The sequence below is a fragment of the Pseudorasbora parva genome, chromosome 9 (genome assembly GCF_024679245.1).
Source record: "Pseudorasbora parva isolate DD20220531a chromosome 9, ASM2467924v1, whole genome shotgun sequence".
Classification (NCBI taxonomy): domain Eukaryota; kingdom Metazoa; phylum Chordata; class Actinopteri; order Cypriniformes; family Gobionidae; genus Pseudorasbora; species Pseudorasbora parva.
In genome coordinates this window covers 43,688,471-43,714,603 of record NC_090180.1, presented here as the reverse complement: position 1 = coordinate 43,714,603, position 26,133 = coordinate 43,688,471, and the positions used below count along the sequence as shown (strand labels likewise).

General features: G+C 38.4%; 1 protein-coding gene across 1 annotated transcript in view; it reads left to right on the top strand.

Moving 5' to 3' along the window:
- The window catches only part of cntnap2b (contactin associated protein 2b), a 56,393-nt gene that overhangs the window by 12,706 nt on the left and 17,554 nt on the right, over positions 1–26,133 (top strand). The window contains exons 2-10 of the mRNA XM_067452742.1: positions 10,368–10,478; positions 14,119–14,312; positions 16,662–16,809; positions 17,376–17,579; positions 19,595–19,779; positions 20,774–20,917; positions 24,006–24,264; positions 25,127–25,276; positions 25,652–25,814. Of these exons, the coding sequence (XP_067308843.1) occupies positions 10,368–10,478; positions 14,119–14,312; positions 16,662–16,809; positions 17,376–17,579; positions 19,595–19,779; positions 20,774–20,917; positions 24,006–24,264; positions 25,127–25,276; positions 25,652–25,814 (1,558 nt within the window). The remainder of the gene's footprint in view (positions 1–10,367; positions 10,479–14,118; positions 14,313–16,661; positions 16,810–17,375; positions 17,580–19,594; positions 19,780–20,773; positions 20,918–24,005; positions 24,265–25,126; positions 25,277–25,651; positions 25,815–26,133) is intronic.

Genomic DNA, 26,133 nt, shown 5'->3' with positions numbered 1-26,133 from the left:
ACTCACAATTCTGATAAAAAAATGGTCAGAAATTTCAAAATGTAAACTCGCAATTGTGAGAAAGAAGATTGTGAGATTACGAGGATCTTTTAGGGCCCTTTGAAATCCATTTTATTTATTTTTTCCCAAGTTCTACGTTTACATTTTTCTGGATTCTGTTTTTAATGCTTTAATTCAGTCCTAATCAATTGAATATCAATTTATAAAATGTTCTTCTTTTTTTTTATACAGACTATGCAGACTTCATATTTCAATAGCAGTCTTGTTGTGGTGGACAGACTAACGTTCACAGACTATAGTGCATATCGCGATTTGATTACCATCACACCAACACCCACATCACTATGATCAGATGCTTTCTTAACTGCTGTTTTCCCTTCCATGTTCATTTTGTCCTTTGATGAAAGCATGCAGCACATATTTACATATTCATTTAAACGTCTCTCCTAGCAGCGTAGGTGGCTTTGGGATGTTCGCTCACAGTATACTGCTGCAATGTTGTCTGAGTATCACCAGACCAAGCTCAATTTAAGAGTTAACATTGATCTGGGGAGTCTGCTCTGTATTTTCTACTGCACAAGAGGCGTGATAAACGAGCATAATTCAAATGACTCTGTACACAATTGTATAGTCCTTCAACCAATCAGACCACAAGAGGCATGATCAACGGGCAACGACCCATCACATCACGCGGCCAATAACTTGCCAGGTGGATAAGCCAGTCTCTGATTGGTTCCCGCAAAGTGTAACAGAAGCAGTAGAATTAAATGTACAGTTTTCCAGACTGAGTTGCTGCGTGAAATCAAATCGCCAGCAGATCAGGCTGGGTTTACCCAGTCTAGCTGCAAAGGTATTTCAAACTTCGTTTTACCCCTAAACGAAGAACGGAAAAATAATTTGCTCTGAGTATATCAGGGTCTTTACATGTGACTTCTGCACTATTTTCATTATTTTTCAGTTCAATAGGTGGCTGTAAACAATGCAAGAGTTTTGGAAATCTGTCGTTTATTTATCAGACGTCACATCTTCTGACCATCATCTTTAGGTCAATCCTCTCACAGGTTGAGAGCCTGAACGCTTTTGACCATGACTGACTGCCATCAGTATTGACTGGACTGCATGTGTAAAGCTTTTCTTTGTCCCACAGCACTCGAGCTTCAGTGTAGCAGCATCTTATTGCATATTATACCATTTCATTGAAAGCATTCAGTTGAACAAAAAGCCTTAGACAAATGAAAATGGCATATACAAGACAGTGTTGATGCACTAAAGGCAAGCCATTTTTCTTGTGAGTAAGAGAGAAGTGAAGTGTACACTGCTGAGTCAAGAATGTAAAATGCTCTGCTGCACTTCAAAAAGAATGGTCAATTAGTTCTACACGAAATAACTCAAATGAGGCACCCCACCTTTTTTTCTGTTTGAGCTCATAAAATCGATATTGAAATCAGAAAAATCTACTGCAGCGATAAATATTCTTTATTGACCAACTGTGCTTAAAACGAAAAAAATAAACTAAACACACAATAATAAACACACACACACGTTTGTTTTTGTGAAATGTGGGACATTCCATAGGCGTAATGGTTTATATACCAACAAACCGTATTTTCTATCCCCTTACACTGCACCTAAACCTACCCATCACACACACACACACACACACACACACACACACACACACACACACACACACACACACACACACACACACACACACACACACACACACACACACACTGCCTCAGCCCCTAAACCTACCCATCACAGGAAACATTCTGCATTTTTACTTTCTCAAAAAAAAACCTTTTGAAAAGTGGGGACATGGATAATGTACTCATATTTCACCATCTCCTTGTAATACCTATGTCATACCCATGTCATTATACACATTTGTGTCCTGATATTACACACACACACGTACACACACACACACACACACACACACACAAACACACACACACCTATCTATCTATACATCCATCAATCCATCCATCCATCCATCCATCCAGTGGTGGTCAGAAGTAAGAAATAATTTGTTGTTTTTGTATGTTTTTGAAAGAAGTCTTCAATGCTCACAGGGTGAATTTATTTGATTAAAAATTCTGTAAAAAACAATACTGTGTGTGTAATATAATTTTTAAGAATAACTGTTTTCTATTTTAATATATTTTAAAATATAATTTATTCAGACAGAGACAGAGATGGCATATATATGGGTTTCTATGGCCAAGCAGCTCATCCAAGCCTTACATCACATCACCAAGTGCAATGCAAAGTGTGGGATGCAGTGGAGTAAAGCACGCCGCCTGTGTGTGTGTGTGTGTGTGTGTGTGTGTGTGTGTGTGTGTGTGTGTGTGTGTGTGTGTGTGTGTGTGTGTGTGTGTGTGTGTGTGTGTGTGTGTCTTTTCCAAAGTTGTGAAACATGTTCTCATTGGCTGTTATTTTGTAATTTCTCATTTTCCTGCTATGGAGCTTATTAGTAATCTGACTCATATTGTGGCAAGGTGGACGAGCGAGTCCTCTCACGAGGGAGCTCGGAGGCATATAAGGACGAGCGACACCAGTGAAGGACTCGAGACCGGTGTGCCTCACAGGTGACGCTCATTCTCAATCACGCACCGGTCTCACTCGCTCCTCCCACGTCTCTCGCTCGTCCACCTCACCACACATATTAAACAGCACCTGAGGCTGAAGAGAGAGTTCAGCATTGAATCCATGAGATTCAGAGGCTCTCTGAGTAAATCAAAAGGTTTATCTCAGGAGAGGATCATGATCAATATATGAGCACTCTGGTGTTCGATCAAAGAATAACCTCCGAGCAATCGCCCTCTCTCTCTAAAACTAGAGCTGAAAGGAGTTCACAATCACTGCACTGAAGTGTTTAGCTGTACGTGGAAGGGTGTTTCTTTGTTAGAGGCATGGTTACATTTCGCCCGACCCCATCTCAATACAACGACAGAAAGAATCTAACATATAGCTGCAAGCAGTAAATAAACAATGCAAAGAACAATGAAGGCACAATGTCAGCATGAAGTGAATTCTTTAATGTTTATTTTAAAAATATTTTTTGAATGTCATTAACATTTCCACCAGTGTCATTTCTTCCAAATCTCAAATTATGCATTGTGTTTGATAACATTCTGTGGTAAAAAAATAAATTTTAGACATTTATTTTTTGGTATGAAATTATGAGTTGCTTTATTGGCTGACAACTCTGGCTGTTCAGCTTTGTAAACCAGCGTACATAGTAAAACGAAAGAGGCAAAGCAAGCAAACAACCTAGGCAAAAGCAAAAAAGATGCTTATAAATCTACCTACATCTTCATCTTTTTGGAGTATTCCAATATGAAAATATTCCCATATCAACATGGCCATATTTAGTCTAATTAATATAAGTGAATACAAATTGATCAGCATGATTCATTTATTAAAAATAGTAAGCAAACACTGATTTGATTGTGGATTGTGTGTACGCATTCCTAGTTCATGTTCCCTTTTTTGAAAGACGAACAACTACTACTGAAATCTGCTGTTGTGCACAGTTATTATATCTAGCAGGCACAGAACGTACATGTTTGGTCATCAGCTGTAGTTTTTGTGGTGTCAGAGCACAACTTTTTTGCCCAGACGCAGCTGATGTGAGCTGACACCATTGTTGGCTTTCATCAAAGTCTCTTTTAAGTCATTTCACTCGGCGGCCATCTTTGAAACGCCTCTCGGGCATGCAAGTGCAGCTCCTATCTCTTTGAATGGGGAAACATCAATTTCGCCAAAACTGTTTGCCAAACTTACGATTAATTTGGCAAACACTTATTTGCAATCACCAATGAAATCTAACAACAACCATCTCATAAATTTGATTTCTAACCACTCAGATCATGTCAAAAAACTGAATTTTTCAACCTGGACAAAGCTAATGCGCATCTCAGAATACTGTCTGTTTCCATAGCAACCTAAGCTTTTAATGGCAGTGCCAGTGACGCGATGATTTTAGTAATCAACGATTGGCTCTTTCATTTAGAAGGTGGGGCTTATTCACCATAATGGGCATTGCACATTGCATTCATAAGTAATCAGAGTGCACCATTTTCCTATAAAGTCTTTGCTTTCATTGCCACTAGTTCTTTGATGTCAATTTGGTGTACCGGTTGAAACGTAGTTGCAAAGTTTGTAGTTAGAGTAGAAGTGGACCATTGAAATAAAGTCGTACCCCTTTATCTTGCTAAGGCTAATTTCATAGTTAGTATTTTTTGTATACACATAATGAAATATTTTCAAACTTTTACATATTATTAACATATTATTGCTTGATTGAAAATAATGCACAATAAACAAAATAGTCTATTCACTATTAATATTCTATTGATTTTACCTTCACACATATGGCACTGTTGTTCGCTTGGTAACAAGTTCCCAGCCAACACACCCATGTGGGGCCCAAAGGGGTTGCACATGGGCTGATATCTGGGGCCCACCTGAGCTAGCCAACTGGGACCCAGCTAATTTTGTCCTCAGTTTCCATGGAGGCCCTACATGGGTTAGCCCAGATGGGTTGATGATGGGTCTCTTGATGGGCTCATACTGGGCCCACATGGGTAACCCAGGTAGCACCCATTTGGGGCCTGCATGGGTCTGCCCATAAGGGTTAATGATGGGTCTCTTGATGGGCTCATACCAGGCAGATATGGGTAGCCCAGGTCGCACCCATTTGGGGCCTACATGGGTCTGCCCATATGGGTTGATACTGGGCCCATATGGGTAACCCAGGTCGCACCCATTTGGGGCCCACATGGGTCTGCCCATATGGGTTAATGACTGGACCCAGATAGGTTTTATGTAGGGCTCTTATGGGCTACAACGGGTATATATAGATGGGCTAGCATAGTTTCTGTATGAGTTATCTTATAGTGAACCCCGTAATACAAACATTACAGGTAATCCTCTAAACCAGTGGTTTTCAAACCTGTCCTAGAGGACCGCCAGTCCTGCAAATTTTGTATGTCTCCCTTATTCGACACACCAATTTAGTTCTTGCAGTCTCTACTAATGAACTGATGAGTTGAATCAGGTGTGGAGACACAGCTGATGGTCCTCCAGGACAGGTTTGAAAACCACTGCTCTAAACTACACTAAAATGTTAAAGTTAATCAACAGAAACCAGTAGCTCATGCTATACTTTATCATGCAAGGGTTATTTAGAATAATTTGAAAACGACTAAATTACAGTTACAACTTTATTTGACAAAAGTACCACAAAAAAAAGTAGAGCTCCTGACAGACATAATTTGACAAAACTTGTATTGTTTATATATGTACATCTGTACACTTAAAGTTTATGTATTTCACAAACAAAAAGATAAAAACAGTGCAGCTCCTCACTCCCCCATAATCGCTCGCCCAAAAGCCCTTTGAAAATTTTTCAAAATAATCAACCATTGTGTCACTTTTTTTTTTAAATTCTCTTTCACATTTAAAGCTTTTTGGTGCCCCACATCCAGTTGATCTTGATGACATGGTCTGTAGGGTCAGACAAAAACAGATGGCGACGAAACGACACTGCAAACTGCAAAAGAATTAAGGTGAAGATTTAAGTGCCCACTTAATAAGAATCACAAATGGATGTATTGTTAAAAATAAAAATAAATACATTCGGTCATGGTTATGGTTTCAAACCTGTCTTGGCGTACCACCAGCCCTGCAGATTTTGTACGTCTCACTATAGCTGACACACCCAGGTTTTAAAATCTCTACTACTACTAATAATAATAATAATAGATTTTATTTATAATGCACTTTTCATTCCGAAGAATCTCAAGAATCTACTAATGAGCTGATGAGTTGAATCAGGTGTGATTGATGATGGAGACATACAAAATGTGTTAAGTATAAAGTAAAGATCCTGGTGTAACCTATTAACAATGACTCAGTATTACCTAACCCTGCAGAAGACATTCCAACTTATTTGGATCATTATTCTAAAGCCATTACTAATCGGAAACTAGTGGTTCTGTGCCTAAATAAAATTTATTAAAGATTTATTCAAAATTAAACATTTGAGAAAGGAAATATTTCACTTAATGTGTACACTTTTATAATAAAAGCAAAAATGGTCCCTGTATGGCACTGCTCTGTGATCACAAAATAAACCAAATAAAATTGCTATTGTGTTGGAATTTTTAAATTTTGATTAGATTAAAGTCACACTAATTGTGTTCAAGTGTCAAAATAACAATACATTTTTTTCAAGGGTGCATATTTGTGTACTATCTACCCATGTAATCAGCCTTTGGAATTGACTGTGTTTGCACTTGTCTTGACTGTGAATGAATTAGACCACTGAATAGCCCATTTTCCACCCATGTTCTCATTTCCCATTAGTGAACCAACTAGTTCCCACATGAGGAGCCCAGCTGGGTTTGCCCATGTGGGACCTACATTCACCCAAGTGGGCCCCAGATAAGATGCCCATTTTGAGCCCATGCCCACTCTGTACCCCTGTAGCCCATGTTTAATCCACGTGGGCCCCACATACACGTGTTGGCTGGGTTCATTAGCTTTCGAGAAAACATTATTAATGGCAAAATTATGTTTTCGAGATGGAAATGACTCCCTAACCTTTCTGCTCTGGGTGTTTATTGACATGAGCAAAGCGTACAACGTGTCTCATTCTGATCAGATTAGTAAGCATATTTCCACATGATGGGAAATAGCCATCTTTGAGGGCTCAACCTCATCACGTCTGGTTGAAGGTCAGCACTGCAAATGTGCTTGCTGACATTTACTGGATCTCTGAAGGGTTCAGGAGAGGCAGAACATGTCAGAGAAAATGCATCCATGTCATAACAGCATCGGCACATTCTCTCACAGCGGGAAAGAATCCCTGATATCTGTGTGTGGAATCCATCTGCTGCATGACTCACTGAAATGTTTTGCTCGGATTTTGTTCATGCAGCATTCTCCATGTAAAGTCACTGATATAAGTCACTTTTTTGCGCCTAGTTAACATCTATGCTGGTTGAATAATGTAAGAATTTATCACAGTTCAGCCAATAAGTTGTAGGTTTTGATCAACACATGAATATTGATGAATTTCATTCTTTTCGTTATTACTTATCATAATCAGATATAATGTAAAAATAATATTATATTTAAACATAACTATGAAAAAAACATTGTTTAATGGCTACAACAAGTATAATAAGCTCCTGATAAATGTCATGTCTGAGCTAGATTTGAGCGAACATCATTTTACCAGTGAGTAAAATGATGTTCCCTGCGCATACACACAAAGCAGCTTCACAGTGTTAAACAGGGAGAAATAGCAACACAATTTGATTCGGTTGTACAGTCGCTCTGGAGAAAGCGGCAATATTATCAGTTCATTTCAATTTATCATTGTTAGTTTTAACATGAGTCACACTAGTCTCATGTTAAAACGACTTTCTTCAGCAGATTTCCTTCATAAATGAAATTCAACTAGTGTCCTCAGTAGCTCAGATGCCGGGAGTCAATGGAGACCCTTATGTTTGTTGGTACATACCATAGACCGTAAAAAAATATGGACGACTCGACATCATCCGTTTCCGCTTGGCAGATTTGAAGCTTTCAGGCAGCCTTGCACGGCGCGGACATCTTGGGACCGCGTCTGCGCAGTAGCGATTTCGGGACCGGAGTTGCGCAGTAGAGCGCAGGAAGTAGAGCAGGAAGTACAGCTGCGATATCAAAAGCCCGCCCACACTCTCGCAGATGCAGAACAATTAATTATGTTGGTGTGAAATAAACAGTTATGGAAATGTAGAAATTAAAGCTAAAGCTCTAATCTGCTCCCAAAAATTAAAAAAAAAGTCCGTTAGTGCCTCAGTGACAACTTCACTCAGAGAAGCCGTCAGTCTCAGCTGTCAATCATGACGTCACACACCCCGTTTTTATAGCATCAAATAACTAACTCAAACTAAACTTATTTTTAAAACGAACACCTGAAATGAAATCATCGTGATGATAACTGCCTTCAGTGACATAAACTAACTTTGGGGGAAATTTTTTGAAGTGTAATTTTATTATTTAGTTTGCCTCGCGTCCATTAGAAATCACAGAGGGGCGGCTATACTGGGACCAGTCACCGGGGGGCGATCGAGGCGCGAAAGCTTCAGTAAATGAGAGGGAGACTGCAGGCTTGGTACATACAATAACAGAACATTTGTAATGTTTTTTGGCGCAGACATTGTATATCTCCAGCTGTTACAGCGAGGAAACCGAAATGACTGCTGTGGCTCACTCAGCGCGGGATCTATGCTAATAGGGCAGATGGTCATCATTCATGGGCGGGGCTTCCCTGTGCTTACATAAGAGGAGGGGGAAATCTGGAACCGCTCATTTGGAGAGACTGTTTATTATTTATGGGGATAATAACAAAAAGAACTGGGTTCATTTTCATTATAAGCTGGTTGTACACACACTGGACACACATCTGTGTTCAAAAACCTTATAAAAGTGAATTTTGCATAATAGGTCCCCTTTAAGTTTTAGTGTTTTATTTTGCACTTTTGTTATTTATTTTTCTTCTTTATTTCTATTTACCTTTATTTAATTTTTACTTTACAATTTTAGTGACTTTTGTACTTCAACTTACAAAGCAGACATAACGCAACATTTTTTTAGTTTGTTTTTCATGTAATGTTTATATTTGATTTGATTTCAGCTGTATTTCATTTACTGAAAATGATTTTTAATAGCTTTAGATCATAGTTTTTTCTTGGTATTTTTGTACATGTTTTTTATCTTTTTGTATTCATCGCCATTACTTTTCCGCAAGGATGGTGATAACTATGGTGGATGATCTAAAACAAATAATGTGACTATAAGATCAATTGAATGCATTTGAAAAGAAGTTTGATTTATCTGGTAAAAGTTTAAGATTAAAGGTGCACAATGTAGTATTTTTGCAGTAAAATATCCAAAAACCACTAGGCCAGTGTTATATATTTTGTTCAGTAGATTACCTACAATATCCCAAATGTTTCCAACTATTTGTAAATTGTGAGAAATTGCTATTTTAACTAAGGAGCGGGACGTTTCAGCATAGCGTTTGAGGAAGTCGCCTGTCAGTTGTGTCATATCTGCGTTACCCTCGGTTTTATTCTGCTGAAGCGCTTTTCTCTTAGCAGTTTGAACAAGTGAACGCACAGAGTTATGTCATAACATCATTTTAAACACACTTAAATGTATCTAATATGATAAACAGAGCTGCTTTACCTTATATTCATAACCGGAAGAGCGGATCAGTGCAGGCGCCCGGCAACTGTGTCCCGTCATAATAATAGTCCTCCGTGTTTTCGTGAGGCGGGTATTTGTTTAACAATCGCTGCAGTGGCCGTGCTCAGCTCCACAACACTCGGTCCTGCTCTGCTTTACACTACAGTAACGTTAATGCCCCATGCATGAACATGATTTCTGCCCGAGTCCTATTTTCCACCGGCTGTGAGGTGAAGACCACATGTCCCAAGATACTTCGCTCACACTTGGCGTCATCAAACTACGCCTTTGTTTAGAATAGGCGCCCTCCAGTGGACGGAAAGTTGCATAGTGCACCTTTAACAACATTAGTTGAACTAAATAACTTATCCCATATCCCCAGTCACCCCCCACCGACGGTGGTCACGTCTAACTGTATTTTTATTAATATTACAAACAAATATTAACAAATTCAATAACAAATGTATTGTTCATGGTTAGTTCATAGTTAATACTTGTACTAATGTTAACAAATGAAACCTTATTGTAAAGTGTTATTTCCGATTTGTGTTAAACCTGTAAATCGTGAGGCACATAAATAGAGACTCATATTGGCGAGAGAGTAGTACTCAGACTCTGGCCTTGAATCTCTACTTCTCTGGCCAGAGAAATTGGGTTACGAGGAGAGGAGCCTATTTAAACTCTGCAGACTGACCGCACCACAGTGCCAGAAACACGAAGGACCTTTCAGTGAGACGCATGTTCCACTTCGGAAAGCTTTCTGAAGTTTGTGCAAACCTTGAATTTGCTAAGCTGAGAGATGTGTACTTTCGGATGGTGTTTTCATGTATAATGCACTAGGACAGAAATCATTACAAGGTTAATTCTGACTGTTCTAAATGTGGAAAATATCAGTAAGAACACCACACATAAAAACTGTATTTAATGTTAGATTGTACTAAACAGGAGATTTGCACAATAATATTGACATGGAAAAAACTCAATAAATATTTAAGAAATGTTCTGTCACAACCATCTGTGGCAAACCTATGAATGACTGTGTTTTGTTTGCTATAATTGTGATGTACAATCTGTTTAGAAATATATCAAACTTATGTTTTTTCCGTTTTATTCAGAGAGATGTGATGAGGTGTTGGCTTCACCCCTTCCCTACAGCGCCTTCACTAGCTCCTCCGTGTTGGCAGCAGATTTTGGCGCTGGCTATGCAAAACTCAACAGGAGAGTAGGTGAGGATGAGCTCTAAAGAATACTAGTATAAATACATTTTCAAAAGTTGGGGTCGGTAAGATTTGTAATGTTCTTGAATTTTCTTAAATTTTCTGCACTTATTTGATCAATATTACTCCCATTTAAATTAACTGTTTACTATGTGAATATATTTTATTCCTGTGATCAAAGCTGATTTTCAGCATCATTACTCCAGTCTTCAGTGTCACATGATCCATCAGAAATCATGATATGATGGTTTGATGCTTAAGAAACATTATTATTCTCAGTGCTGGAAACAGTTTTTATGAATAGAGTGCATTTGAGTGCAAATTAAATGCATTTGAGTTTGAAATAGACATATTTTGTAACATTATAAATGTCTTTACTGTCACCTTTGATTAAATTTTTTTTTTTTAAATGTCCTTGCTGGATAAAAGTATTAATTTCTTTCACAAAATAAAATAATCTTACTGACAAACTTCTGAATGGTATTGTACATTGTATACTGCCTACTTTAAAGCTGCAGTCCGTGACTTTTTGCACTCTAGTGGTTAATAAACAGAACTGCATGCCTCTTGCGGATGAACATTGCAGCAGGAGCTACTTCTCTCTGTTTATGTCTATGGCGGATCACGCAGGGACTGTGCTCCTCCGCAGCGGTACCTACCAGTCTGGCCTAAAATAGTCCCAATATAAATACTTATTATAAGTGTACCATAATGATTCAGAGTAAGACAAAAACATGGTTTGGAAAATGGATTCATGTTGTACATTGTCATCATATCATTTTTGTAAATCTTGAACACAAAAAAAGTTACGGACAGCAGCTTTAAAAAAAATAGTATGTGTAACTGCAGTGACATACAGGAAAAACTTCAAACTGTTATATGCTACATTGTTAGCACATTACCTAATTTGGTTGCAAGTGGTTGTGCATTTATAATGTTTTTGAAATACAGTTAATTTGCATGCAAAATGTGGGCATAAATTAGCATTTTGATCCAAAATATGCACATTGTCGTGTTGCTATTTTGAGGCAACTGAAAAAAACTGGGCCATTGACCTGCTCTAAAGTCAGTAGTGCAGTATTTTTTGTGGTATTTACAGGGCGTGTTAGTAATGTGTGGCAATTCACTGATTGTTACACACATAGGGATGCGCAGCAGCACACGACACAATCATGCAAATTAAAAATAATTGAATCCTCTCTGGAGAGGACTTAAGTCTTTCCGCTTGCAAATTGTCATGTAAATAATTCAGGGCTCTCAAGTTTTGAACTGAGTTCAGAGTGAGATTTCGACCGTGGCGGCAGCAACGGGGTTTGGCTGGGTACGGGGGTCTGATATGAAAAATTACACATTCGTACAAATAAAAAAAAATGCATTTAATTTGTGTGTGTGTGTGTGTGTGTGTGTGTGTGTGTGTGTGTGTGTGAGTGAGAGAGAGAGAGAGAGAGAGAGAGAGAGAGAGAGAGAGAGAGAGAGAGAGAGAGAGAGAGAGAGAGAGAGAGAGAGAATCGTTAGTGTTTATTGGTGTTGGTAGCAGGTTTTTGAGGCCTTCAGCCCAGAGGTTGGTGGCACCTTAACATGAGCACAGTCGCGCTGAAGTGAGCTGTGGTTTACAACAGAGATTATTTTACTCTCAAATAATCTTAGACAAACTGCCTATGATTATTGTTTGCTATATCACTTTTTCCTCTCTTTATGACAGCGGCAGGGCCGGCTCTAGCTCTTTGGTTGCCTATAGGCGAGATGGAGTTTTGCATTTTCAATTCCACTTTGAATTTTGCTACATTCATTGCTGGATATATAATCAAAATGCAATCGCAAGTATCTTAAATGGAAGTTTAAATGCAATTTAGAAAAATAACATTTAAATAATCATTTAGATAATTTTTGCTTGAACATGTTAAACACATCTAATTATTTCTGTAATACCTTTTAATTTTATTTTTGCAACTTATATAAAGTATTACAATATACAATTTATGTTTAAATTATATGTAAAAACTAGTGTAGGAAATAGCAAATCTAAATTATATTAATCATTTTGAATTATCATTTTGTTCCAAATGTTGCACACATGGTATGGAAAATGTAAATGTAAATACTGAAATGCATTGCCATTTTACATATTGCATTGCAAATTTTATATCGCTACACTTCAACTTCCAAAAATAGGGGTGAGCACGAATATATTCGATTTGTAATTAATTTTCGAAAAATAAAAATAAAATTGAAATTTTACTATAGGCTATTGCTTCGCTGGCCGTAAGTGCAGTGACTCCATTATAAATCCCTCTAAATCTCGCAGTTATAACTAAATCCACTGGGTGGTGCTGTGGAGCGGGTTAATAACTCGACAGTATTTGATCACTAATGTCGTCTGCCTCGTGATGTTTGGAATTACTAGATGAAAATGATCTTACAAAATGGAGTTACTTTTAATAAATTAATTAATGAAAGTGAGTTAAAAAAAAAATCCCATCCAAACACCAGTGGAATGAGGACAGCTGTCCATCACCACATTCACGAGTGCAGAAGAGCACAGATGTTCACTGAGTGAGAGCACAATAACATACGATAGCAAAATGCAATTCATGCAAATCATGATTGAGCTTCCTTTAAGTTTTGTTGAGGGATTAAGAACAGAAAACAAAGTGCTGTCAGAAACTTAACTTAACACCGTTATCTTTGTGTCTCTGCGTCTGTCATCGGGGCTTGTAGTTGCCAACTAACGGACTTCAGCGAGCATTTGATTCAATGAGCGAGCCCATAGCGTGAATCACAGAATGTGACGTTGGAATCAGAACGTAAACGTTCTTGGGTGGAGGGAATATCTGTATCTTACCCAGATACAGCAAATCTATTTTATGATTGGCTGTTCGGTCTCTATTTTTATTAGATTAACTGGTGCGTGGCAGGGCCGTCAGGGAACTCGCAACTTTAGTGTGTGTTACCCTGGCGATTTCTCTGCGTGAGAAATACATGGTGTGGCGTGTGAGCGTGTGAACGGGTTGAAATGCGTGTGTCTCACGCCCAATGCGTGAGACTTGAGAGCCCTGTAAATATTGAATCTGACACGGTGCAAGTGCAACTAGCTTTTAAAGAGCATACTCTGATTGGTTTATTGCACATTATGCCCAAAACACAGCCATGACTCAGAGACTAGATACAAAAGAGAGCCCACAATATTAAAAGCCAAAGCTGCAATCACTTCCAGGTTCGGTCATCACACTGGAAATATAAGGTCTAGTGAAGTGCATTGAATTGTGGGATACACCACCTGTGTTGAATAGCAGTAGGTCATCTGGGTAGCCCAATGCATAAAGAACATTTGCAGTATGGCTATTCTGAACATCCTGAATGTCACTCTCATGTCAGCTTTGTCTCTCTCCTCATCGGCTGACATTCAGACAGAGACGTGGTTGCGATTCACTGCTGATAACGTATAAAGGAGTCTTTAGAATTTGCTTAGATTGCCAAATAGAGAAAACATCTCTGTAGGTCATAATGAATTTTAATGCACATTCTGGCCACCGTTCAGGAAGTATGTGTTGATGGGGCATTATTGAGCTGCACTATTGCATCATAATTGAAGCTTGGCAGCATGTGCTGTTCATCAGATTTGACTTGTACAGCACTTTGTCTTTTATAGGCAATGGAGGATGGTCACCGTCTGACTCCGACAGGTACCAGTGGCTACAGGTGGACCTCAGGGCCAGGAAACAGATCACTGCCATAGCAACACAGGGCAGGTACAGCAGCTCTGATTGGATGAAACACTACAGGCTCCTCTACAGTGACACGGGAAGCAACTGGAAGCCGTATCGGCAGGACAGCAACATATGGGTGAGTTAGTTTACAGGGAACACTGTGATTTATAGCTCAGGGAGTAAACATTGTTTTGGGGTTACCAAATCTGAGAATAACAGCTGCTGCGGTGTTGTTCAGAACTCGACACATGACCCAGAAAAGTTTAGAAAAAATTGAAACTTTTCCTTTTATATTTTGGACATACAGTCCCTGACAAAAGTCTTGTCGCCTGTGTACAAATTGACCTAAAGTGCCGCTGAAATATATTTCTAATCAAGATTTTTTTACAAGAAATGGCTCATTTTAATCCCACCAGCTTTTGTGATAATGTTTCAGTGAAAAAATTAAACTTTCAAAAAGTATTCTAATATTCACAGCTTGGTAAAGCCCATTGAGTCAATTTTTGCAAAGACATAAGTGTTGTCACCTTGTCATATGAGCTTCACCTGTGACTAATAATGGATCAATTAGGTCTCAAGTGTGTATAAAAAGAACCCCAGTACACTAGACCTTCACATCAACTGCAACTAGACCTCTGCAAACATGCCTAAGATTCACCCTGAGACTAAAGTTTTGATTATCAAGAGGCTGAAGAACAGATCCACTGCTGATGTGGCAGACACCTTCAATGTGTCTCAGCGTCAAGTACAGAGGATAAAAAAAAGATTTGAAGAGACTGGAGACGTTTTTGACAAGCCCAGGTCAGGCAGACCCCGCAAGACAACTGCTTGAGAGGACCGTTTGTTGGCTTGAAAACCCAAGGCCAGCCCATTTTCCACTGCAGCAGAGCTCCACGAGACCTGGTCTCCTGAAGTCCCTGTGTCAACCAGAACAGTTTGTCGGATTCTGTCTCGAAATGGCCTCCATGGTCGAATCAGTGCCCAGAAGCCAGCACTAAACAAAAGACAATTGAAAAACCGTGTGGCATTTGCCAAGGCCCACAGCCTGCTAAAAGGATGGACGCTGGAAAAGTGGCAGAAGGTGGATTTTTCAGATGAATCTTCTGTTGAATTACACCACAGTCACCGCAAATATTGCAGGAGACCTACTGGAGCCAGAATGGATCCGAGATTCACCCAGAAAACAAGGCAACATCAATAGTCTAAAATACCAAGAAATCTTAGCTAACTCTTATTCCCAACCATAAAAGAGGCCAAATTCTGCAGCAGGACGGTGCTCCATCGCATACTTCCATCTCCACATCAAAGTTCCTCAAGGCGAAGAAGATCAAGATGCTCCAGGATTGGCCAGCCCAGTCACCAGACATGAACATCATTGAGCATATGTGGGGTAGGATGAAAGAGGACGCACTGAAGACGAAACCAAAGAATATTGATGAACTCTGGGAGGCATGCAAGACTGCTTTCTTAGCTATTCCTGATGACTTCATCAATAAATTGTATGAATCCTTGCCAAACCGCATGGATGCAGTCCTTCAAGCTAATGGAAGTCATACAAGATATTAAATTTGGATCTCACAGCACCACAACTTAATTTGCTGACATATTTTTGTATTTGCAGTAAATTTGTTCAATTTCTGTATAGGCGACAAAACTTTTGTCTTGCCAAAATTTGACCTTTCTGTCTTGATTAAATGATAAATATTTTTTCTATGAAAATCATTTATTTCAGTGCATTAAACATCATTTGGGAGGGTTTTAGCTTTTCATATGAGCTATTTCTAACACCAATTAATTAATTAAAAGTCAGGTTAATATCAGGTATTTCTAGAAAATAGATAAGCGACAAGACATTTGTCAGGGACTGTAAACCCTTATTAAACTTTTCTTTTTAAAATGAGAACGTGCAAGATTTATGAGAAATAAAAACAGACACATATGAGACAATTTTAGGTATTAAGAATATAGAGAAGTGTTGTAAACATTACTATTTATTAGTAAATGAAATATATATACAGTATATATATATATATTGCTCAGATTATTTGTTCTTAATGAGAAAGGCTTGACTTTATATTGAAATCATATATTTTATATCTGACTTTGGCATCTGAACACATTTGAAAACATTTTAAAGATTTCTTCTGAAACTCTGAGACATATAACTGACCATTTCTATAGAAGTCTTATAAGCTGTAGAATATTCATTTGAGAATGCCTGAGACACAATTGAGAAGTTTCCATTTGCTCTCCATTTAATAGCATTGCTCTCTACGAGAACCCACGACACATGTCCTTCCTTGTATTACTATGCTGAAATACTCAATAGCAGTGCTTATGAAATTAAAATAAGATACAAAGCCCGTTTTCCTGAAAATATGTGCAGAGAGTGAACATGTGCATTGATCCGTGTATGAGAACATCTCTCACTCACAGAAGGAGGTTTTCTCCATCTTTATAAAGTGTTCACTTTTTTCTGCCTCAGACGTTTTCAGGGAACTGGAACTCAGAACGAGCCGTGCGGCATGAACTTCAGCACCCTTTCGTGGCTCGATACGTGCGTTTCATCCCGCTGGACTGGAGTGAGGAGGGCAGGATTGGTCTGAGAGTGGAGATCTATGGCTGTGCTTACTGTGAGTAGATGTCAAAGTGGTCATTTTTAAACATTTGAATAATTTTTTAAAGGGGTAGTTCACCCAAAAAGGAAAATGTTTTAATAATTTACTTACTCTTGTGTTGTGTTGTTGTTTCTTTCTTCTGTTGAACACAAAAATATATTTTTAGAGAATGTTGGTAACCAGAGAGCTGATCGCCCCATTCACTTCCATAGTATTTTCTTCCTATTATGGAAGTCAATGGCTATTTTTCATTGAACTATAACTTTAACCTCTTTGTGCAATTCTTACTTTATTCATTGCTTGTAAGGACCAATATAGTTGCATCATTCTTCAACAATAGGCTGTTTAGCATATTGTGTTTGGTCTTCTTGGGCTGTGGACAGATAATAATATGCATAATACACACCGAATGTTTATTTCAAGATCAAGGAAAATTCTGCATTATCATTCATGATATGGCCTCTTTAAAGCAAATATATTCAGTTTCACCTCTGTTGCATCATCCACTTGGTTTGATTGGAGAAAGCATGAGAAAAGGCCTGATATGTTTGTTTGAGACTGACCCATATTCCTACGTTCAGGGGCAGACATGATCAGCTTTGACGGCCAGGGAGTGATTTCTTATCGATTCAGACAGAAAAAGATGAAGATCTTGAAGGATGTGATATCGCTGAAGTTTAAGACCACTAAAGGAGACGGCATTCTGCTGCACGGAGAGGGACAACAGGGCGATTATATCACTCTGGAGCTACGGCGAGCCCAACTTCTCCTGCAGATCAACCTGGGTAATGTATTTAATTCAAGAGTGATCATGTTACAACAGTCCCATTCTAAAGTTAGGGGTTATAAGATTTAAAACAAATTTTTTTTAAGTCAAGTCAACTTTATTTATATAGCGCTTTTACAATGACGATTGTTTCAAAGCGGCTTCACAGTGTTAAACAGGACAATATTGCAACAAAATTTGATTTCTACTACAGTCTTTCTGGAGAAAACAGTGATGTTATCAGCTTATTTTGATTTATCATATAGCGACAATGTTGGCAGATCAGTATTATAGTTTATACAATTAATTAAGACCCAATAAATTAATTTTATTTGTATACTTAGCTAAATAACTTAGATCATAATTTTAGTGTCCCCAACTGAGCAAGCCAAGCCAAAGGCAACGGTGGCAAGGAACCAAAACTCCATCAGGGCATAATGGAGAAAGATAAGCCTATAGGGAGAAACCAGACTCAGCCGGGGTGCCAGTTCTCCTCTGGCCTATTAACAAACAGTGTATGATTATTATTCTGGCAACAGTACAGGTCAGAAATCATATTAGATCGGAATATTCAACATTTCAAACAAATTGAGGATGATGCCTCCATTACACAAGAAGATGAATATCTGAAGGATTGGAGATTTATACCCCAGCTAGACTGTAAAACTGTACATTTATACAGTGACACTTTAGTGTAGGGTCCAATTCTCACTATTTTAACAACACCCTTTCCCTCAATAAACTCCTAATTAATGCTTATTAATAGTTAGTAAAGTTTTTGAAGCTTTTAAATTTAGGTTTTGGTTAGGCTTAAGGCTGTGTCCGCCAAAGCGTTTAAAAAAAACACCTCGCTCTGAGCGCTTAAGGGCGTTTTGGCAGCGCAGCGTTTTTTTCACTTGAGACTCTTTGTTTGTTATAATACAGAATATCCATGAAAGCGTCACTATCTCATTTCACTGATAGTTTGTTTCTGTATTGATTCTATATAAAAATGCTAATACAATGTAAAGTATTTGCTCTGGCTCTTGTTTTAAATAATTTTGTTCCGTTATTATGCTCGTTTTCATCTGTTGACGTTGTACATTTACATTTACATTTAATCATTTAGCAGACGCTTTTAACCAAAGCGACTTACAAAAAAGGGGAGAGCAATAGAAGCAACGAAACAAACAAAGCCAACAACTTGTAAGAGCTGTAAGAAGTCTTAGTTAATTAAGCACAGTACACTTTTTTTTTTTCTTCGGACAAACAAACAAAATGTAATGGATAGTTAAGTGCTATTCTTTATCTACGTTTTACAAGCAGAATGTGACGGTTGGTCGGTGCTGTATTTATCCCGCCCCTCCTCCACTGATTGGACGGCTGGGTGAAAAGTGACAGTGATGAGCACTGCGTTTTACTCAATGCTGAACATTCTTCAAATATGGCGGTATTATTGTTGCATTATTCCAAACAAATATATTGTTATCCACAAATAAACACAAAGTGATCACAAAAAATAAATAATTTCACAAATCAATAGAATGAGATCCACAAATATATGCAGGAGTTTCGCAAAAATGAATTAGATTCACAAATAAATACAATGACATTTGTGAACAACAAAAAAATCCACACATATATTTTTGTCACAAACACACAACTCTGCCTTGCATAAGTTGCATTTATTTGTGAATCGCTTCCTCTGCATTTGTGGTTCTCTTTTTGCACATTTGTAAATCGCGTGGATTTTGAAACATCTCTAGCGTCTTGACTCCACAAATAGGTAGACTCCACCCACCGTCTACTTAAGCCAATCAGATAACGGTCATATCATGCTGACTAATCATAGCACGTTCTCGCTCCATCCAATCACGTTTTGGCCAATGCCTGAAAAACAGAGTTACGACCACTGATCTATATAAATCTATATATCTATATAACTCTATTTATAGATCAGTGGTTAGGACTCTTCCATTAGCATTTCGGCTTGATCCTGGTTTGTTCCATCGGACCCGTTTCATTAATGGCTTTTGATGTTTGTGTCTATTTCAGGCAGTAATCAGTACGGCTCCATTCAGGGTCACACATCAGTGTCCAGCGGCAGCCTGTTGGATGACGACCACTGGCACTCTGTTCTGATCCAACGCTACAGACGCAGCGTCAACTTCACACTCGACCAGCACATGCAGAACTTCCGCACCAACGGAGAGTTTGACCACCTGGACCTGGACTACGAAGTAAATGATTATGTTATGTGTTCAAATAAATGCGTATGTTTTGACATGTTATGTTTTGGGTTATGACTTTTCGGACCTTTTTTTATTTCTTTAGCGTGCTGTTTGAGGATGTGAAAGCTCTGCAAACTTACAAAGCAGAAAGTCGGTCCAAAGGGAGTTATTCTCTATATCAGTGTCACCGTTTCTCCCTGAACTGCCTCCATTGTAGTCTTGAGCTTGCTTCTGGGAACGAACGTGTCATAATATTCCTTATTTAAATAATTCCTGCCCAAGGCAAACACATAAAAGGACGGTGTCTGGTTGAGCTGCGTTAATAATGTGTTGAAATTCGTGGTTATGTTAAGGGGTGGGATGTTTCCCAAACATGATTGAAGCGGTTGACCAATCCAAGCACACCCGTCCAGCTGACCAATCAGAGCACAATGTGCTTTTCAGAAGGAGGGGCTTCACACTAAACCAGAACTAAACAGAGTGTTACTGACAGACTGAGAAGAGAGGTGCTGCAACAATGTCAAAAATATGAAAAGCAATAGGTTTTTTGAACATTCAAACATGTAAACCTATTCTAGTAGACCCCCAAAAACAAAATGGAAGATTACGAGGGCACAATAATGATGTGCATGGATAAATAATTTAAATGAATAAATGAATTTTTAAAAAAAATGAAATAAATGAGTAAATAAATGAAAGCATGCAATGCCAATATTTAGTGGTGAACTATCCCTTTAAGATCACATAATATCCATTAAGACATTTATATATTTGCATGTTATGTAATAATGCCATTTTTCATTTACGCCTCTCCCCCGCTCTGTTTAATCTTCGCACCCCAATGCTACCGGGAACTAGGTCTTTAGCTCACAAATGATTTTGTACACTGAATGGCATTTATTCAAATAGATAGATAGCGTAGATAAGATTAATGTTTTGCTGTCTGTATTATAGTTGGTAAATGCTTTCCTCACGTTCACTGCACTCCGGTGTCTGTTCCCAGATTACATTTGGAGGGATGCCAGCGTCTGCCAAGCCCAGCTCAGGGGCCAGAGAGAACTACTTCGGCTGCATGGAGGCCATTCATTACAACGGGGACAACATCACTAACCTCGTACGCAGGAGAAAAGTAGACACCTCCAGCTTTGTACGTGCCAAATTTACATGTCTATTTTTATCAAATGAATACTGCAGAGCTCTCCAATGCCTCGTGGAGATCATTCAGTAGCTGTACAGAGGAATTGCTGTTGTTGGGTATTACGTTACTCTGAAGCAGCAGTCCTCAACCGTTTTGATTCCCCTATTTTTTTTTGTATAATATTTTTTTTGGTGACACATTACTACATGTACTTACAGCAGTACATTATAAGTGCTATCAATCGATTACATTTTTTTTTTTTTTTATGTTTCTAATATTATTTATATTTTAATAATTTTAATTTCACATTAACTCTCCAAATTAATGTAGAAACAACTTAAATACATATAGTATGTTTTACATGTTTGTTGTAATGGCATCTTTGTATGAATGAAGGCCCGTATCTGATACTGCTACTAATGTCTTTATGAAATAGATTTTTTTTAAAACATTAATGATAGACATATACATTACAGTATAATTTAAAGTGATCAATTTCAACATTTATTTAGCTATAAAAAAATAACCGCTTTTAATTTAAGTGAAATTAAGTGAAACATAAACCAATTATAATAAATGTAATTTTTACCTGTTGCCTTCCTACCTGTCCTATCAGTTATCAAACATCTTTTTTAACTGTGTAAATGATCAATTAAATATAGGTTAATCCTTATCAAAGCTACATAAAAGCTGTGACTTTAGATCTTTCAAGATCACGCAGTCACGCGCATCTCATTTTCCTACAACTCAGACGATTTAAGACTGCTCTTATGAGAATACTTGACAAAATGAACATTTTGGCTTAATTCTGTGTGTTATTGCTTGTTCAAGCACAAAAGAGAACTCAATTCTGGGATTCTGGTGCACTGTTTGTGCGCGTCATGTCAGGACATTCACAGACACCGCATTGTCTTTTCTCTTGTCGCGCTGGAATGGTTTAAAAGCATTCGCATTAATAAGAGCGCGATCATATAATGTAACGCTAGTCCAAGTATGACAGAAAACCGATTGCTGTGTTAATTGTGTTAAATATTTTTAACGTGTTAAATTGAAAACATTAACCGCATACGTTAATTCTAATTTTAACAGCATTATAAATTATGCATAATTAGGGCCCTATTTTAACGATCTGAAACGCAAGGGATAAATGGCTCTTGCACCTGGCGCAAATCTAAAATGGGTTGGTCTGAAGTAGCTTCATTATTCATAGGTGTGGTTTGGGCGTAACATGAATAAACCAATCAGAGCGTCATCCAACATACCCTTTAAAAGCAGGTGCGCAAGTTCCATTATGGATTGCTATTATTATGGCGTATTTACCAGGCGCACGCCAGGAGCGGTTCACAGCCGACGTGACTGATGTTCTTGTAAGAGCAGTGAAAGACAGATGTCTTTATATACATATATGTCTTGCCACTATTGGACAAACAGGTCTGATCCTTAGTTACTACAATTAGCCTAAATAATATGTAAGCTAGATTTATGCCTATTTTTTCACATCTTCGTGGCACACCACAATGATTTCCGTCATCTCGTGTTAATATTTTTTTAGTGTAACAATTTATGATTTGCAAAAATAGCTGTTGCATCTGTGTAGATTACATGAGCAAAGTGTATGCGCGTTGTGCATGCTATACATTATGGTCAAGCATGTGCCCTTAAAATAGCATAATGAACAACGCGCAACGCGCCACTGACTTTAGACTAGGTTTTTTCTGGTCAGTGGCGCAACTGTTTAATGGAACAGCAAAATAGCACCAGGGATTTTTTGCGCCGGAACACGCCTCCTTTTTTGCGCTGAACCGCCCAGAGAGCGCAAGTTCATTCACTAGTTTAGCGACGTGCTTCTGTGGAGGGAAAAGCACATGTGTCGGTGTACAAAGTCATTTGCGCTGGGTGCAAGATAGGGCCCTTAGAGTAACTAACCCTAAACCAAACCCTATTCATAACTGTAGTAAATACATGAAGTTAATTAATATTACTCAGTACTTATTTGAGTAAGTATAATTATAACTGTGTCACCTTAAAATAAAGTGTAACCAATTTTTATTTTATTTAAACCAGTATCAATTACCAGTAATTCTGTAATTTCAGAAGATTTAAAAACTGAATGTTCTTCGTTGTTCAATAATGAATTTATATGACATATGGGATTTACTTTTTTGAAAATATTATTAACTCACAAAAAATCTTTAAAAGGTTCCTTATATGCATATTTTTTTAAATTATTAATCAAATGTTCTTAACACTATGGGGGGGGGGGGGAATTATTCTTTTAAGAACTGCTAACTGACAGGGTCTTCATTTTAAGCTGTTTAAATAATTTCAAACCCAAACCCCTGAGAATCACTGCTCTTAAAGATTTAATCATCTCTGGTTATAATTTACAACCCCATTTGCTTTCTTAATACAGATGTGAGGCATTCTGTTGTTTTTTCAGTGATTGTTCTAATTCGATTCTTTGTATTGTTTACAGTAATCTCAGCTCCCAAAGGTTTGCGGTTTTTATATCTCACATTAAATATTCAGTACAGTTCCTCTCCCTGTACTAACCTCAGTCATAAACAGATATCTCCTTCCCTTTCCCACAATGCTCTGTGTGTGAGGACAGACATGAAGTGAGAAGTGCTGTCACTGTGTGTGTTCTGTGATTATTCACAATGACTACATAATGACTGCCGTTTATTCCCCGCAGTCCCTTTCTGTGCTGGAAAATCCAGGTTGTGCCATTTTAGGTGATTGAGTGGAGTTTTGAAACATTGTAATTGCTTTTCCTGGTCCAAGGTGGTCTGCCAATCTTAAACAGCTTGTCTTGACCAATGAGGTCCACTGGCTGATGCGCCCTATAGACCAGTGTGGACTAGCTAGAAACATCACAAAACCAGCCACCACCTTAAGTTGGTTTTAGCTGGATTTTCCAGTATGGTCCCGATGTGAAGGTTTCCCCAGGTTTCCTGAATAAAACTCCCTCTTACTAGGACCAAATTAATCCATCCTCTGAAATTCTGCTGTAAAGTTTGTAATCATTCCTGCAGTGCTGTGTGTTGTCCACTGTCATTAGAAATGCTCATTTTTATGTGTGCGGTTTCCATTCCAGCAAAACCTGACGTTCTCGTGCACGGAATCACGCACGTTCCCTGCCTTCTTTAACTCCACCAGCTCCTTACAGCTTCCGGGTCGGACTGACGCAGACACAGTGTCGGTCAGACTTCAGTTTCGGACATGGAATCCCAGCGGTCTGCTGTTCTTTACTCCACTCATGCCTGGAGGGGTGGAGGTCAGCCTGGTGGAGGGTAAAGTTACTGTTCACATGTACGTCTCACTGGGCAAGAATACTCGTGTGGACATATCCTCAGGTAACATTAAAACAGCTCTCTCAATTTCCCGACTTTCTTTAGTTTCCACTACCACTGGTTTCCACTTTTATTAGAATAAATTAACCCTTAAACACACTAAGATCACTCAGAACCTCTAGCATCCCTGTAACAACACCCGAGCAGCCATTTAGAACATATTGGCATTCATTCATTGTTTATTCACTTCGGTCTTTACAGACAATTTTCCATAATAAATAAAACCCATACAGTATATATTTAAAAAAATCTGTATGGCAGCACCCTAGCAACCACAAGAACACCCTAGAAACTGCATAGCAGCACGATAGCAACCATTCAAAACACTATAGCAACACACTAAAAACAATCCAATCTTCTAGCATTCCTGTAGCATTACCCTAGCAGACATATTGAACATCTTAGCATCTAAATAGCAATACCTTGGCAACCACCCAGAACACCTAGAAACTGCATAGCAGCATGATAGCAACCATTCAAAACATCATAGGAAGACACTAAATACAACCCAACCATCTAGCATCCCTGTAGCAACACTCTAACAACCATTTAGTACATCTTAGCATAGCAACACCTTAGCAACCACCCAGAACACCCTAGAAACTGCATAGCAGAATGATAGCAACCATTCAAAACACTATAGCAACACACTAAAATTACTCAGAACGTTTAGCGTCCCTGTAGCAACACTCTAACATCCATTTAGAACATCTTAGTATCTGCATAGCAACACCTTAGCAACCACCCAGAACAACCTAGAAACTGCATAGCAGCACGACCATTCAAAACACTATAGAAACGTGAAACATGGACAAAAAACACACACACACATAAAAAAATAAAGTGCAACCGTTTTGCTGTGCAGGTTCTGGTCTTAATGATGGACAATGGCACAGCGTTCACTTCCTGGCACTGGAGAGCATTGCCATGTTGACCATTAATGGAGACGAGATGTCCACAGTGAGAGCTGCCCTCCCCATTCAGATCAGGACTGGAGGAGATTATTTTTTTGGAGGTAATTCTAGGAACCACCTCTTTTTTTGTATGTCAAATGCTATAATATCTACACTACCAGTCAAACCTTTGGAATAATTAAGATTGTTTAATATTGTTAAAAAACGTTTCCTATTTTATCAAAAATATAGTAAAAACAGTAATATTTTAAAATTTTGTGACAGTTGAAAATAACTGTTTTCTATTTGAATTTATTTTAAAGTTTAACGTATTCCTATAATAAGAAAGCAAAATTTTCAGCGTCATTACTCCAGACTTCAGTGTCTTCACTTCAGAAATCATTCTAATGTTTATCTCACTTGTTTCACAGTGTTACTGTATTGACTGTAATTTTGATGAGATTACAGGTTTTAATTTCCTTGTTTGCCATGTGCAGGATACTTCCCGCGGACAGACCTTTCTCCGTCACAGCGCTCCTTTCAGGGCTGCATGCAGCTCATACATGTCGATGACCAGTTAGTCGACTTGCAATCTGTGGAGCAAGGCATGCTGGGTAGCTTTGAGAACGTCAGCTTGGATATGTGTGCCATCATAGACAGGTAATTAATTCTCAGTAAAGATTGCACTGGAGAGACCCGATGTAAATTGGCATACAACCTCTCTAACTATTACAGATTATGCATATTCTGCTTTGTAAAATTCAACACGCACTCTCCCTACAGCTTTGCTTTTCATATGGTAATGTCACGTCCCTTTTGCGATAAAGTCAATCCCCAGTACCCATCCGTGTTCATTCATGAACCCGCTGCACTGTGCTCTCACAGAGGACTCCGCAAACAAATGAAGAACAGATGTTTGCTTTTGATCGCAATGTCCTGATCAAAGCCGGTGCTGTATTTTATTTTGATCATCATTTTT